Source organism: Oncorhynchus nerka, linkage group LG9b (assembly GCF_034236695.1).
Source record: "Oncorhynchus nerka isolate Pitt River linkage group LG9b, Oner_Uvic_2.0, whole genome shotgun sequence".
NCBI classification, from domain to species: domain Eukaryota; kingdom Metazoa; phylum Chordata; class Actinopteri; order Salmoniformes; family Salmonidae; genus Oncorhynchus; species Oncorhynchus nerka.
The window spans coordinates 32,336,557-32,353,645 of record NC_088424.1 but is presented as its reverse complement, the minus strand read 5'-3'; the positions used below and the strand labels follow the sequence as shown (position 1 = coordinate 32,353,645).

Sequence of the window (17,089 nt, the reverse complement as noted above, 5' to 3'; positions counted from 1 at the left end):
TTTAGTGACAACATGCAACACCATGTCAACACCCTGAAAAGTAACTTCTTATTTAGCCATGTGTATGTACGTATATCATACTATGTTGAAGTTTCGGACCACCATATTATTTTATATTTACATCACAACTTTAAAGAAAGTTAATCACACTAACAAGTAGCCTTACACAGTATCCATTCTTTTGAATTACAGTATGGTACATAATGAGGTATCCAGGCACAGTGTAATAATGTATGCATCATAAATGTGTACATGTTTGTGTTTCCATCTTCTCATCTCACTGAAGTTAACAAACACTGTATATCTGTGGGTGGGAAGGGGACAAGCATGTGGTTTTAGCATGTAAAAACGGACACCAGTATGAGCCCATAACTTCCTGCTATAGAGCTCTCTGCACTTTCTGTTCAGAGGTGTCAGAAACCCACAGTCAGCCATTGAAATAACACCAAGTACTCCAACTCTCCATCTACTCTCTTTAACCGTGTCTTTCATTTTGTGCCTGCTACGAAGATGTTTCGGGGATCTCTGATCTTGGTCGCTCTACTCTTGAACTTCAGCATGGCAGGTGAGAATCCTGTTTTATTATACATTATGATGTTCAACACTTTTTTATTCCATAATGGACAGGGATATTTATACTATATATATATATATATGTGTATATATATATATATATATACATACACACACACACGCATAGAGGGGCATGAATACTCAGTGTACTGTGATAATTACTCCTTATCCTCAACTTAATGGCCTAGTAATACAGTACTCTATGTAATAGATGATTTATCTTTATATTTAACTACAATGTTCTAAACACTAATGTGTATTACATGTATAATTCATTATTTGCAGTATTACAACATGAACAGATACAAATAGTAGGCTTATGGAAGATAAAACATTTTTTTACATGATGACGGGATAGTGATGATGATGATGATGCAATGTGATCCCATAATGTGTGCAGAGGCCCAAGTGCCAGATGGGAAACTGTGTTATATCCTGGATGGGATTCTCGTGATCTACGGCGTCATTCTCACCATATTGTACTGCAGACTGAGGGTAAGGAATTATAAACGCTCTATAACACATTATAAATCATCCCACCATCCACAAAACATATGATACATCAGGGTATGCAGTGCACACATATCTCCATGACATATTAACAATATTCAAACTGTAAAATTATATTTATATTTCAATTCTATTTATATAATAATAGCACATTCAAAACATCAATAAGAATATAAATGCCACACCAATTAAAGACCAGCTCCCACATAAATAGAATATGTTTCACATTCACACAGCTGTTTAATGATATTTATCATGTTCCTCAGATGCATCCCATCTACATAAACAATGGCGGACCTCCACAGGTCACTGGCGGGTATCCACAGGTACAATAAAAATGTGTGCGTATGTAAGATGGAAAGAAAGAAAGAGCGAGAGAGAAAGTGAATGTGTATTGGGCATGTATAATTTACACAATATTCTCAATAACCAATATTCAACTAGCTTTCTTTACAAACCAAAAAATATATGTATACATCTGAATGTTGATCAAATTCAGCTGGTGAAATGTTTCATCCTGGTTGTTCAACAAATTAGCTATGCAAGAGGAATATGTTAAGTCATATGCCGTCTTACCATGTCACCTCGAAGTCCACAGTTCTGCTTTTCGTCCCTCTCCTTCAGCAACTGTGATAATTTCCTGTTAACAAGAACTGACCACCAACCCTGCCACTTATAAACACAGTTTCCATTACAGTCAGACTAAAATGCAACACTATATCCTGTTATACAGAAATACCCCGGTAAACAGATGCGTAGAAAGAAATTCAAATTACAGTGGAAGCTAAGAGTAGTGAAAGCTTTAAACGGTCGCATCATCACCCTCTGTGTCTAGTCTTCTACACCAATTCCTGTCTTTGCCGATAAAAAGAAGTAGAGAAGGAGAACATGAGAAAGATGGAAGGAGAAATGAGGAATGATGTTCTTCTGTTAAATGTTCTTCTGATAAAATAAATTGTGTGTGTGTGTGTGCATGTGCATGTGTGCCTTCTGCAGATAACAACGCAGATAACAGCTCTCGTAATTTCCATTTTACAGAAAGGAGAGGGACTTTACGCAGTAAGATATTTTTTCTTATTCTTATTATGACTTACAGTATATCATAAATGATAAAGAGTATTGCAGTTTTAAGGATTTCAAGTTGTTTTCAAGTCCCTCATTGTTCTTCCTCTCACAGGGTTTGACCCATAAAGGTCAGGACACCTATGAGACCATCAAGGTGCAGAAGAAAGCGATGCTGGTGTGATAGAGGAAGAAGACAGTAGTGTGAGTGGTGGTAAACAACAAACCACAACCCTGTCTTACATGGCATTTAAATGAGTTTAGATCTATATGACTGCTTGCTTTCCTTTCCTTTCCTTAGGTTAGGTTGGGCCAGTAGTGTTGGTGGCTGTTGACTGGGGGCCTGAGATGGGCAGTGTTTAAGATGCATTTTGGTTATTCTGTAAAGCAGCCCTTTCACTTTCTATAATTGACTATCAATTAACTTGTCATTTAAAGATTAAATGATTCAGAAACTACCTTAAATCAGGGTCCGTTTTCTTTTTGGATTACAGCTTCATTGACATGAATGTATTCTGTCCATGTTTAAAATGATATTGCAAAACCATATGTGTTACTACTGTGTTACACATGAGTGTTACTACTACATACTACTGTGTCACCGTGGGAAGAACCAAAGAAAGGCTCAACAACTGACTGCACAGAGTCCGACTGACTGACAGACTGACTGACCAACTGCATGTGAGATTATTTTATCTGTCAAAGCCAGGTATCCTTGCTTGAGATCAAGAAAGACCACTAGATGGCATTCGCAGATCCATAGTTCCAAATTATTGGTGCCTTTACATTGAGACTTACCCCCACACCAGTGAGATGTCAGTGTTTTATGTTAAAGGTGATTTTCACCCTGAGGGCTTGTTTTCATCATGGTCGAGGCATTTCTAAGACAGTGAGATGTGTTTCACACATAATTACCCAGGAGGATGGCAGGTCTGGGCTTTGCGTCCTGAATGATACACCCTATGACTGCTTCCGGTCTATTGATGGGGGCATTTCTCGAAGGCTTTATGTTATACTGATCACACTATTTATTTTTGTGCGTGTAGATATGGTTGTTCTTGTTTGATAGAGCCATTGGACGTCTTTCAGCAATGTTCCTATCTATACCAAAGAATGGAGCCGTGGGAAATGGCTGCCGTTTTACGGACTCCTAACCAATTGTGCTATAGTGTGTGTTTTTTCGCGTTATTTGAAACTTATTTTGTACATAATGTTTCAGATACTGTCTGTTATGACCAAAAAGAGCTTCTGGATATCAGGACAGTGATTACTCACCTCGTACTGGACAAAGATTTTTTAATTTAACGAGTCGGACCTGAAGGATTTACTTCAGACACCCGACAAGGCCCAAATCCCTGTCATTCACATGAGAAAGAGACAGAGGGGTGTAGGTCAGGGGTAAGGGTGCCTTGTAAGGATCCGACGGCCAGTGGGTAATCTGCCATCAGTCCTATTAGCCAACGTACAATCATTAGATAACAAAATAAACAAGCTACGATCATGAATATTCTACCAATGGGACATTAAAAACTGTAATATTTTATGTTTCACTGAGTCGTGGCTGAGCGAAGACACGGATAACATACAGCTGGTGGGGTTTACGCTGCATTTGCATGATAGAACAGCTGGCTCCGGTAAGACAAGGGGGGGCGGTCTGTGTCTATTTGTAAATAACAACTGGTGCACGAAATCTAATATTAAGGAAGTCTTGAGGTTTTGCTCGCCTGAGGTAGAGTATCTCATGATAAGCTGTGGACCACACTATTTACCAAGAGAGTTTTCAACTATATTTTTCAGAGCTGTCTACTTACCACCACAAACCGATGCTGGCACTAAGACCACACTCAATGAGCTGTATAAGGCCATAAGCAAACAGAAAAACGCTCATCCACAGGTGGGGCTCCTAGTGGCTGGGGACTTTAATGCAGGGAAACTTAAATCTGTTTTACCTGATTTCTATCAGCACGTTAAATGTGCAACCAGAGGGGAAAAAAACTCTAGACCACCTTTATTCCACACACAAAGACGAGTATAAGGCTCTCCCTCGCCCTCCATTTTGCTAATCTGACCATAATTCTATCCTCCTGATTCACGCTTACAAGCAAAAACTAAAGCAGGAAGCACCAGTGACTCGGTCAATAAAGATGTGGTCAGATGATGCAGATACTAAGCTACAGGACTGTTTTGCTAGCACAGACAGGAATATGTTCTGGGATTCTTCCGATGGCATTGAGGAGTACACCATATCAGTCACTGGATTCATCAATAAGTGCATCGAAGACGTCATCCCCACAGTGACCGTACGTATATACCCCAACTAGAAGCCATGGATTACAGGCAACATCCGCACTGAGCTAAAAGGTAGAGCTGCCGCTTTCAAGGAGAGGGACTCTAACCCAGATGCTTACAAGAAATCCCGCTTTGTCCTCTGACGAACCATCAAACAGGCAAAGGTCAATACAGGACTATAATTGAATCGTACTACATCAGGTCCGATGATCATCGGATGTTGCAGGGCTTGAAAACTATTACAGACTACAAAGGGAAGCACAGCAGTGAGCTGCTCAGTGACACAAGCCTACCAGACAAGCTAAATCACTTCTACGCTCGCTTCGAGGGAAGCAACACTGAAGCATGCATGAGATCTTCAGCTGTTCCGGACGACTGTGTGATCACGCTCTGTGTAGCCAATGTGAGTAAGACCGTTAAACAGGTCAACATTCACAAGGCTGCAGGGCCAGACGGATTACCAGGACGTGTACTCCGAGCATGTGCTGACCAACTGGCAAGTGTCTTCACTGACATTTTCAACCTCTCCCGGACTGAGTCTGTAATACCAACATGTTTCAAGCAGACCACCATAGTCCCTGTGCCCAAGAACACTACAGTAACCTGCCTAAATCAATTTGATTGATACCTGGCCTTGCGACTTGTGTCTGAACGGTCTACGACCTGTAGCATTCACGACTGTAGCCGTGAAGTGCTGTGAAAGGCTGGTCATGGCTCACATCAACACCATTATCCCAGAAACCCTAGACCCACTCCAATTTGCATACCGCTCCAACAGATCCACAGATGATGCAATTTCTATTGCACTCCACACTACCCTTTCCCACCTGGACAAAAGGAACACCTACGTGAGAATGCTATTCATTGACTACAGCTCAGCGTTCAACACCATAGTGCCCTCAAAGCTCATCACTAAGCTAAGGACCCTGGGACTAAACACCTCACTCTGCAACTGGATCCTGGACTTCCTGACGGGCTGACCCCAGGTGGTGAGGGTAGGTAACAACACATCTGCCATGCTGATCCTCAACACGGGGGCCCCTCAGGGGTGCGTGCTCAGTCCCTTTCTGTACTCCCTGTTCACCCATGACTGCATGGCCAGTTATGACTCCAACACAATCGTTAAGTTTGCCAACGACACAACAGTGGTAGAACTGATCACTGACAATGATGAGAGCCTTTAGGGAGGAGGTCGGAGACCTGGCCGTGTGGTGGCAGGATAACAAACTCTTCCTCATTGTGATCAAGACAAAGGAGATGATTGTGGACTACAGGAAAAGGAGCACCGAGCAGGCCCCCATTCTCATCGAAGGGGCTGTAGTGGAGCAGGTTGATAGCTACAAGTTCCTTTGTGTCCACATGACCAACAAACTATCATGGTCCAAACACACCAAGACAGTCGTGAAGAGGGCATGACAAAGCCTATTCCCCCTCAAGAGACTGAAAAGATTTGGCATGGGTCCTCAGATCCTCAAAAGGTTCTATAGCTGCACCATCGGAGGCAATCACTGCCTGGTATGGCAACTGCTCGGCCTCTGACCGCAAGCCACTACAGAGGGTAGTGTGTACGGCCCAGTACATCACTGGGGCCAAGCTTCCTGCCATCAGGGACCTCTATACCAGGCAGTATCAGAAGAAGGCCCTAAAAATTGGCAAAGACTCCAGCCACCCCAGTCATAGACTGTTCTCTCTGCTACAGCACGGAAAGGCTTCTTAACAGATTCTACCCCCAAGCTATAAGACTCCTGAACAGCTACTCAAATGCCTACCCTGACTATTTGCATTCCACCCCCCTTTTACGCTGCTGCTACTCTCTCTTTATTATCTCTGCATAATTACTTTAACTCTAACTACATGTACATATTACCTCAACTAATCTGTGCCCCCGCACAGTGACTCTGTACCGGTAACACCTGTATATAGCCTTGCTACTGTTATTTTATTGCTGCTAATTAATTATTTGTTATTTTAATTTCATTTTTGACTTATCTATTTTTTTGTTTTGTTTAAAAAAAAAAGTATATAATTGCAGTGAAAGCCGCTCAACAACTACATCACATTTGTCATCTAACAGCCTCCCATCCAGAGCGTCACACAGAAGCAACCATGATCAACGCCCTACTCAAGGGCATGTTGACAGATCTCCCACCAGGCTTCCAAGATCCCCCCCACAGTACCCCAAGAGCTGCCCCTCAACCATCCAAGACCCCCCCCCTTGCAGTAATTGACTAAAACATACAATATACAGTACTTAAAATGAAGCTCAACAACTACATCACATTAGTCATCTAACAGACTCCCATCCAGAGCGACACACAGAAGCAACCAGGCTCAATGCCCTGCTCAAGGGCACGTCTACAGATCTTCCACAAGGTCAAAAAACAGGGACCCAAACCAGCGATCCATCAGCCACTGGCCCAAGCTCGCAACTGCCAGCACTCCAAGATCCCCCCCCACAGTTCCCCAAGAGCTGCCCATCAACCATCCGAGACACCCCCACAGCCCCCCGAGAATTTTTCTAAATAATAATAATTTAAAAAGATAATTCCATTACCCACCCCAAGGACCCCCCCCCCACACAGTTCCCCAAGAGCTGCCCATCAACCATCCGAGACACCCCCACAGCCCCCGAGAATTTTTCAAAATAATAATAATTTAAAAAGATAATTCCATTACCCACCCCCAAGGACCCCCCCCCCCCAACAACCAACAAAATGAACAAACGAGAAAAAAGATAGACAAAGGAAAACAGAAAACAACAATGCAAAAAACAACAAAGACATCAAGGACAAAAAAATTAATAACAGAAAGGCCAACTGAATATGTTTGAGTGCATGTATGGCACTATTTACCTGTGTGTGTATCCGTGTATATGCACATGTGTGCATTTGAATGAGAGTGTTGTGTATATGCATGTGTCAAACACCTGCACTGCATCAGCCTCAGGCAAACTGGCATTAGCTGTAAAAACACTGCCCTTCAGTGTCATTCAAACATACTTTTTGTTATGGTTTATATTGACTTTATTTTATTATACTGTAATCTTTGACCATCATTCTATCCCCCGCCCAGCAACTCCACTCCCACTTGTCTCCAATTCCCCATCCCAACACGTAGCTTCCGCCAGCCCCTCCCACCTATCTCTGCTGACCACTTTGGATTTCTACGCACCATACTGTGATGTTTAACATACAATTTCAATCTATCTAATCGAATAGAATCCACAGATTGTGAGTTGAAGATAAATACTTTTACTAAGAGTATTAGTATATTTTTAATTGACTGACCTGGTCTCTCCAGATCTCCCAACAGTACTATTTCTAGGGTCAATTTTAGATCAATGTTCTGCATTTTCAGCAATTCCTGAACCTGAGACCAGAAACAGGCTACCTGAGGGCAATACCAAAATAAATGGTCTATTGATTCTGTATCCTCACAACAAAATGTGCAGAGATTTGATGATTTTATGCCCCAAATCTACAACATTTTGTTGGTGGCAAAAATTCTATATAATAATTTTAGCTGAAAAGCACAAAGTCTTGAATCTTGCGTTGTTTTATATATCAACTCATACACCCTGTACCATGGAATCGGTACATAAAAAATCTCTTCCCAACTATTTTGCCATCTGTATGGCACAGTTGTTAACATCCTGGTCCTCAAAAGAAACCGGTATACTTTCCTATTTATGCTATTTTTATTCCTCCGCTAGTTTTGATCCTTTATATTAGGCAGACAGACCAGTTCACTACCTCCTCCCGCCGCCACCCGCCTCCTCCATTTTTGGGGCAATGCTGTAATCAATTGGTTGTACTCTTGGATTGAGCTGACCTTCCCGTACAATTCTGATAACTCCATGAAGGACATAACTCTACCATTACAATTTACAATATCATTTAAGACCAAAATACCATTTTCAAACATCTTTCCCATAAATACAGGTATTTTATCAACCAGCACATTTGAGTTCAGCCATGATATTTGTTCTTTCTTTTCAGGGGGATGAAATTGAAATGATAGCCATCTCTGCAATGCTTGTTTGAAAGAGACACTTTGAAAAAAGTATCATCTTATTTAATTGAAAATGAGACATGTGCCACGTTCTGACCTTTATTTCCTTTGTTTTGTATTTATTTAGTATGGTCAGGGCGTGAGTTTGGTGGGCAGTCTATGTTTGTTTTTCTATGATTTGGGTATTTCTATGTTTCGGCCTAGTATGGTTCTCAATCAGAGGCAGGTGTCATTAGTTGTCTCTGATTGAGAATCATACTTAGGTAGCCTGGGTTGCACTGTTTGTTTGTGGGTGATTGTCTATGTTGATGGCTTGTTTCAGCGCAGCTCGCATTAGCTTCACGGTTGTTATTTTGTTTACTGTTTTTGTATAGTGTTTCAGTGTTCAGTTCTTTCTTTATTTAAACATTCAACATGAACACATATCACGCCGCATTTTGGTCCTCCGATCCTTCTCGCCTCTCCTCTTCAAATGGAACAATGGAGGAGCTTTTCTTAATAATCTACTTACTTGAACCTTTTAGGGTTCAAGTAAAACTTAAGTGAAGCTTTTAGAGAGAGGTTTAGTGCTTTTATATTGAATAATCTCAACCCACCCAATTCATTATATTGATAGGCACGCTTTATCTTGTCTGGTTTAGCATCCTAGATAAAGCGAAATATTTTTTGCCCATATGATTTGAAAAATGAATAGTAGGCAGCGTCATAAGTGAGTAAACTGAGATATGACTAAGGAGTTAATCAAGGCAAATTTTCCATAAATGGACAGGTATTTAACTCTCCATGGTTGCAGGATAAGTTTTCTATTGAAATTCCTTGTGGAGAGCTCATATCTTTTGCGATATGAATACCAAGCATGTCCACTTCACCGTCAGCCCATTCCATAGGTAAACTGCAGCGTAATGTAAAAGTTTTAAAGATACAATGCGTAATATTGTACACTTATCAAAATTAGGTTTTAGTCCAGAAATGTTATCTATATCTTCAATGAGACATTGCAGGGATCTAGCTTGTGGACTTAATATAAAACTTGAGTCATTGGCATACATGGACACCTTCGTTTTTAAGCCTTGGATTTCCAATCATCTAATGTTGTTATTTGATCTGATTTTAATAGCTAGCATTTCGATGGCCATAACGAATAGATACGGTGACAGCGGACACCCTTGTTTAACTCCTCTTGACAATTCAAAACTCTCTGAGAAATAGCTGCTATTACTATTTTACACCTGGGGTGGCTTTACACTGCTTTCACCCATTTTATAAGAGAATCACCAAAATTGTAAAACTCCAGGAATTTATAAATAAAATCCAGTCTTTATCAAAGGCCTTTTCAAAATCCTCTATAAATACCAGGCCTGGCTTCTTAGATGTTTCATTATGTTCTATTATTTCTAGTAGTTGTCGTATATTATCTCCAATATATCGTCCATGTAAAAGACCTGTCTGATCAGGATGAACAAAACCTTGTAAAATGTTTTAATTCAGAGTGCTATGCATTTCTCTAGTATTTTTGCATCACAACATTGAAGTGTAAGAGGCCTCCAGTTTTTAAGATAGACTGGATCTTTATATTTCCATCTGGGTCTTGTTTTAATAATAGTGAAACCAGAGTACCTGACTTATACATTTTTTCTTAACACTTATTTTTCATAAAACTGAATTGTTGGTTAAAAACTTCTTCAGGATTGGTGGGTCCCCCATGGGACCGTTGAGCTAACGTAGGCTAATGCGATTAGCACGAGGTTGTAAGTAACAAGACAATTTCCCAGGACACAGACATATCTGATATGGGCAGAAAGCTTACATTCTTGTTAACTGCACTGTCTAACTGCACTGTCAAATTTACAGTAGCTATTAGAGTGATGCTATTATTTGAGGAGAGTGCACAGTTATGAACTTAAAGTTATTAATAAACCAATTAGGCACATTTGGGCAGTCTTGATACAACATTTTGAACATAAATGCAATGGTTCATTGGATCAGTTTAACACTATGCACATACACTGCTGCCATCTAGTGGCCAAATTCTAAATTGCGCCTGGGCTGGAATAATGCATTATGGCCTTTCTCTTGCATTTCAAAGATGATGGTACAAAAAAAATACATTTTTTTTCTTTGTATTTTCTTTTACCAGATCTAATGTGTTATATTCTCCCACATTCATTTCACATTTCCACAAACTTAAAAGTGTTTCCTTTCAAATGGTATCAAGAATATGCATATCCTTGCTTCAATGCCTGAGCTACAGGCAGTTAGACTTCAGTTAGATGTGATTTTCGGTGAAAATAAAAAAAATATAAAAAAACAGTCTGATGATTCAGAGGCTAGGCACCATATTTGGCATCTGCCTTCTTGGGGCTGGCATCAGCTGTAGCTGAGCTTTTTTTAAATTGTACCTTTATTTAACTAGGCAAGTCAGTTAAGAACACATTTTTATTTACAATGACAGCCTAGGAACAGTGGATTAACTGCCTTGTTCAGAACAACATATTTTTACCTTATCAGCTCAGGGATTCAATCTAGCAACCTTCTGGTTACTGGCCCAATGCTCTAACCTCTAGGCTACCTGCCACTTCTTCTGTTGGCATTACAGACTCAATCAGGGACATGTTGAAAATGTCAGTGAAGACACCTGCCAGTTGGTCAGCACATGCCCGGAGCACACGTCCTGGTAATCCATCTGGCCCCGCAGCCTTGTGAATGTTGACCTGTTTAAAGGTCTTACTCACGTCGGCTACGGAGAGCATGATCACAAAGTCGTCCGGAACAGCTGATGCTCTCATGCATGCCTCAGTGTTGCTTGCATCGAAGCGAGCGTAGAAGTGATTTAGCTTGTTTGGTTGGCTCGTGTCACTGGGAAGCTAGTGGCTGTGCTTCCCTTTGTAGTCTGTAATAGTTTGCAAGCCCTGCCACATCCGACGAGCGTCGGAGCCGGTGTAGTATGATTCAATCTTAGACCTGTATTGACCCTTTGCCTGTTTGATGGTTCGTTGCAGGGCTTAGCGGGATTTCTTGTAAGCTTCCGGGTTAGAGTCCCACACCTTGAAAGCGGCAGCTCTACCCTTTAGCTCAGTGCGAATGTTGCCTGTAATCCATGGCTTCTGGTTGGGTTATGTACGTACAGTCACTGTGGGGACGACGTCCTCAATGCACTTATTGATTTAAAAAAATATATATATTTCACCTTTATTTAACCAGGTAGGCTAGTTGAGAACAAGTTCTCATTTGCAACTGCGACCTGGCCAAGATAAAGCATAGCAGTGTGAACAGACAACACAGAGTTACACATGGAGTAAACAATTAACAAGTCAATAACACAGTAGAAAAAAAGGGGAGTCTATATACAATGTGTGCAAAAGGCATGAGGAGGTAGGCGAATAATTACAATTTTGCAGATTAACACTGGAGTGATAAATGATCAGATGGTCATGTACAGGTAGAGATATTGGTGTGCAAAAGAGCAGAAAAGTAAATAAATAAAAACAGTATGGGGATGAGGTAGGTGAAAATGGGTGGGCTATTTACTAATAGACTATGTACAGCTGCAGCAATCGGTTAGCTGCTCAGATAGCTGATGTTTGAAGTTGGTGAGGGAGATAAAAGTCTCCAACTTCAGCGATTTTTGCAATTCGTTCCAGTCACAGGCAGCAGAGTACTGGAACGAAAGGCGGCCAAATGAGGTGTTGGCTTTAGGGATGATCAGTGAGATACACCTGCTGGAGCGCGTGCTACGGATGGGTGTTGCCATCGTGACCAGTGAGCTGAGATAAGGCGGAGCTTTACCTAGCATGGACTTGTAGATGACCTGGAGCCAGTGGGTCTGGTGATGAATATGTAGCGAGGGCCAGCCGACTAGAGCATACAAGTCACAGTGGTGGGTGGTATAAGGTGCTGTAGTGACAAAACGGATGGCACTGTGATAAACTGCATCCAGTTTGCTGAGTAGAGTGTTGGAAGCCATTTTGTAGATGACATCACCGAAGTCGAGGATCGGTAGGATAGTCAGTTTTACTAGGGTAAGCTTGGCGGCGTGAGTGAAGGAGGCTTTGTTGCGGAATAGAAAGCCGACTCTTGATTTGATTTTCGATTGGAGATGTTTGATATGAGTCTGGAAGGAGAGTTTGCAGTCTAGCCAGACACTTAGGTACCACATATTCAAGGTCGGAACCATCCAGGGTGGTGATGCTAGTCGGGCATGCGGGTGCAGGCAGCGATCGGTTGAAAAGCATGCATTTGGTTTTACTAGCGTTTAAGAGCAGTTGGAGGCCACGGAAGGAGTGTTGTATGACATTGAAGCTCGTTTGGATGTTAGATAGCACAGTGTCCAATGACGGGCCGAAAGTATATAGAATGGTGTCGTCTGCGTAGAGGTGGATCAGGGAATCGCCCGCAGCAAGAGCAACATCATTGATATATACAGAGAAAAGAGTCGGCCCGAGAATTGAACCCTGTGGCACCCCCATGGAGACTGCCAGAGGACCGGACAGCATGCCCTCCGATTTGACACACTGAACTCTGTCTGCAAAGTAATTGGTGAACCAGGCAAGGCAGTCATCCGAAAAACCGAGGCTACTGGGTCTGCCGATAAGAATATGGTGATTGACAGAGTCGAAAGCCTTGGCAAGGTCGATGAAGACGGCTGCACAGTACTGTCTTTTATCGATGGCGGTTATGATATCGTTTAGTACCTTGAGTGTGGCTGAGGTGCACCCGTGACCGGCTCGGAAACCAGATTGCACAGCGGAGAAGGTACGGTGGGATTCGAGATGGTCAGTGACCTGTTGGTTGACTTGGCTTTCGAAGACCTTAGATAGGCAGGGCAGGATGGATATAGGTCTGTAACAGTTTGGGTCCAGGGTGTCTCCCCCTTTGAAGAGGGGGATGACTGCGGCAGCTTTCCAATCCTTGGGGATCTCAGACGATATGAAAGAGAGGTTGAACAGGCTGGTAATAGGGGTTGCGACAATGGCGGCAGGTAGTTTCAGAAATAGAGGGTCCAGATTGTCAAGCCCAGCTGATTTGTACGGGTCCAGGTTTTGCAGCTCTTTCAGAACATCTGCTATCTGGATTTGGGTAAAGGAACCTGGAGAGGCTTGGGCGAGGAGCTGCGGGGGGGGGGGGGGGGGCGGAGCTGTTGGCCAAGGTTGGAGTAGCCAGGCGGAAGGCATGGCCAGCCGTTGAGAAATGCTTATTGAAGTTTTCGATAATCATGGATTTATCGGTGGTGACCGTGTTACCTAGCCTCAGTGCAGTGGGCAGCTGGGAGGAGGTGCTCTTGTTCTCCATGGACTTCACAGTGTCCCAGAACTTTTTGGAGTTGGAGCTACAGGATGCAAACTTCTGCCTGAAGAAGCTGGCCTTATCTTTCCTGACTGACTGCGTGTATTGGTTCCTGACTTCCCTGAACAGTTGCATATCGCGGGGACTATTCGATGCTATTGCAGTCCGCCACAGGATGTTTTTGTGCTGGTCGAGGGCAGTCAGGTCTGGAGTGAACCAAGGGCTGTATCTGTTCTTAGTTCTGCATTTTTTGAACGGAGCATGCTTATCTAAAATGGTGAGGAAGTTACTTTTAAAGAATGACCAGGCATCCTCAACTGACGGGATGAGGTCAATGTCCTTCCAGGATACCCGGGCCAGGTCAATTAGAAAGGCCTGCTCACAGAAGTGTTTTAGGGAGCGTTTGACAGTGATGAGGGGTGGTCGTTTGACTGCGGCTCCGTAGCGGATACAGGCAATGAGGCAGTGATCGCTGAGATCCTGGTTGAAGACAGCGGAGGTGTATTTGGAGGGCCAGTTGGTCAGGATGACGTCTATGAGGGTGCCCTTGTTTACAGAGTTAGGGTTGTACCTGGTGGGTTCCTTGATGATTTGTGTGAGATTGAGGGCATCTAGCTTAGATTGTAGGACTGCCGGGGTGTTAAGCATATCCCAGTTTAGGTCACCTAACAGAACAAACTCTGAAGCTAGATGGGGGGCGATCAATTCACAAATGGTGTCCAGGGCACAGCTGGGAGCTGAGGGGGGTCGGTAGCAGGCGGCAACAGTGAGAGACTTATTTCTGGAGAGAGTAATTTTCAAAATTAGTAGTTCGAACTGTTTGTGTATGGACCTGGAAAGTATGACATTACTTTGCAGGCTATCTCTGCAGTAGACTGCAACTCCTCCCCCTTTGGCAGTTCTATCTTGACGGAAGATGTTATAGTTGGGTATGGAAATCTCTGAATTTTTGGTGGCCTTCCTGAGCCAGGATTCAGACACGGCAAGGACATCAGGGTTAGCAGAGTGTGCTAAAGCAGTGAGTAAAACAAACTTAGGGAGGAGGCTTCTGATGTTGACATGCATGAAACCAAAGGCTTTTTCGATCACAGAAGTCAACAAATGAGGGTGCCTGGGGACATGCAGGGCCTGGGTTTACCTCCACATCACCCGCGGAACAGAGAAGGAGTAGTATGAGGGTGCGGCTAAAGGCTATCAAAACTGGTCGCCTAGAGCGTTGGGGACAGAGAATAAGAGGGGCAGGTTTCTGGGCATGGTAGAATATATTCAGGGCATAATGCGCAGACAGGGGTATGGTGGGGTGCGGGTACAGCGGAGGTAAGCCCAGGCACTGGGTGATGATGAGAGAGGTTGTATCTCTGGACATGCTGGTTGTAATGGGTGAGGTCACCGCATGTGTGGGAGGTGGGACAAAGGAGGTATCAGGGGTATGAAGAGTGGAACTAGGGGCTCCATTGTGAACTAAAACAATGATAACTAACCTGAACAACAGTATACAAGGCATATTGACATTTGAGAGAGACATACAGCGAGGCATACAGTAATCACAGGTGTTGAATTGGGAAAGCTAGCTAAAAGAGTAGGTGAGACAACAACAGCTAATCAGCTAGCACAACAACAGCAGGTAAAATGGCGTTGACTAGGCAACGGGGCCGACAGATAAAACAAACAAGCAGAATGGAGTACCGTGATTAATGGACAGTCCAGCGTGCATCAGCTATGTAGCCAAGAGATCAGTGTCCAGGGGGCAGCGGTGGATGGGGCAGGGAAGCTGGACTGGCGAGTGTTATGCAGGTTAAAAAAACTAACAATGACTAAATAGCTTGTAGCTAGTTAGCTGGTTAGCTTCTGGAGGTTCTTGAGTGTGTTCTAAAAATTAAAAATAATAGCGATTCCGTATCACATTGGGTGAGGCAGGTTTCCGGAAGGTATAAACAAATTAAAATCGAAAAGAGATAGAAAGTAAATATGGGTCCAGTGAGTGTTTGGGACGTGGCGATTTAGACGGTTAGCAGGCCTGTGCTAACAAGCTAACAGTTCGTAGGCCGGGACTAAACAAGGTAGCAGTTAGCGGACTGGAGCTAAACAAGCTAGCAGTTAGCAGGCCGAATTAGCAAGCAAGGAGATAGCAAGGGCTAGAGAGTTAGCCTTTGGGGGACGTCGCGATGGGGTGAGTCTGTTTATTCCTCTTCATGCGGTGACATCGATAGACCGGTCGTGGGCCCGGGTATTGTAGCCCAGGAGTATGCTACGGTGGTAGCACAGGTGCTCTGGCCGGGCTAGCTTCAAGCTAAGTGGGTGGAAACGCTAGCCAGGGGTAATCATCCGGGGTTGCGGTTTAGCTAGATAGCTAGTTGTGAAGATCCAGCTGAAAAATGTTCCGTTTGCGGTGGGAATCCGGGGATGAAAAATAAATAGGTCCGTTATGCTCTGGTTAGAGTCGCGTTGTTCGAACTGGCGAGAGCTTTCCGAGCTAAAGGTTAGCTGATGACCGGTTAGCTGAAGACCGCTAGCATAGCTGGTGGTTAGCTGGCTAGCTTCAGTTGAGGGGTTCCGGTTCCCAAGTAAATATAAATACTTTAGGAAAAATAGCTACATTGGGTGAGGCGGGTTGCAGGAGAGTATTTGGAAGCTTAGGTTTAGCAAAATGTTTTTAAAGAGATATGCGAAGAAAAATATGTAAAAACGAAAAAGAAATGATATATACAAGGGACACGACACGACAGGACGACTTACTGCTACGCCATCTTGGATAAAGTCAGTGACTTGATGTGGTGTATTCCTCAATGTCATCGGAAGAATCCCGGAACATGTTCCAGTCTGTGATAGAAAAACACAGACTAGTTTAGCATCTGCTTCATCTGACCATTATTTTTTATAGACCGAGTCACTGGTGCTTCCTGCTTAAATGTTTTCTTGTAAGCAGGAATCAGGAGGATAGAGTTGTGGTTGGATTTACCAAATGGAGGGCGAGGGAGAGCTTCTCAGCTGTCATCGAAATGGATTCCCCATCAGTTCAGCCTGAAAATCCCTCTGATAATCTTTAGTCACCGCAAGCAGCATCATTCTTGATAGATGCAAGCCACTGGCAGAATTTTGGTAAATCTCTGGTAGATAGAACGCTGAAAGATAACATGTTTTCATGCTTGTTTGTAATTAGCACAGCCAGGCACAGAACACCACACAGGTATGATGACAGTGAAAAACAAATATTGTCCAAAGAAATCTTGCATACAGAAGTTCTGAGATTGCTGTGTGTTCGTTTGAAGTACACATTGGCATCGCTCAAGTTTGTGGGCACGCCCCATCTACCTTAGCGGGCGTTATCTGCATTTGAATGCCGGACTTTGTGGTTGACTAT

At 43.2% G+C, this 17,089-nt stretch overlaps 1 protein-coding gene across 3 annotated transcripts; it reads left to right on the top strand.

Annotated features, from left to right (window-relative positions):
- The first annotated feature begins 403 nt into the window (after nucleotides 1-403).
- Nucleotides 404-2,610, top strand: LOC115114649 (high affinity immunoglobulin epsilon receptor subunit gamma-like). 3 transcript variants are annotated; one of them, XM_029643065.2, is made up of 6 exons: nucleotides 404-565; nucleotides 974-1,068; nucleotides 1,350-1,409; nucleotides 2,080-2,142; nucleotides 2,261-2,349; nucleotides 2,447-2,610. In XM_029643065.2, the coding sequence occupies exons 1-5, from the start codon at nucleotides 511-513 to the stop codon at nucleotides 2,327-2,329; spliced, it is 342 nt and encodes a 113-aa protein (XP_029498925.1). In that variant the 5' UTR covers nucleotides 404-510; the 3' UTR covers nucleotides 2,330-2,349; nucleotides 2,447-2,610. The 3 variants fall into 3 exon arrangements, with proteins under 3 accessions (XP_029498925.1, XP_029498926.1, XP_064869621.1); XM_029643066.2 differs by having other exon boundaries at nucleotides 2,122-2,142; nucleotides 2,261-2,610; XM_065013549.1 differs by having other exon boundaries at nucleotides 2,261-2,610.
- Nucleotides 2,611-17,089: the final 14,479 nt, after the last annotated feature.

Excerpts from the sequence above, each read along its gene's own strand:
- LOC115114649 (XM_029643065.2), top strand. The coding sequence starts at position 511 with ATGTTTCGGGGATCTCTGATCTTGGTCGCTCTACTCTTGAACTTCAGC. Across the intron at positions 566-973 it reads CTTGAACTTCAGCATGGCAG|AGGCCCAAGTGCCAGATGGG; the intron begins GTGAGAATCCTG and ends TAATGTGTGCAG. Across the intron at positions 2,143-2,260 it reads AAGGAGAGGGACTTTACGCA|GGTTTGACCCATAAAGGTCA; the intron begins GTAAGATATTTT and ends TTCCTCTCACAG.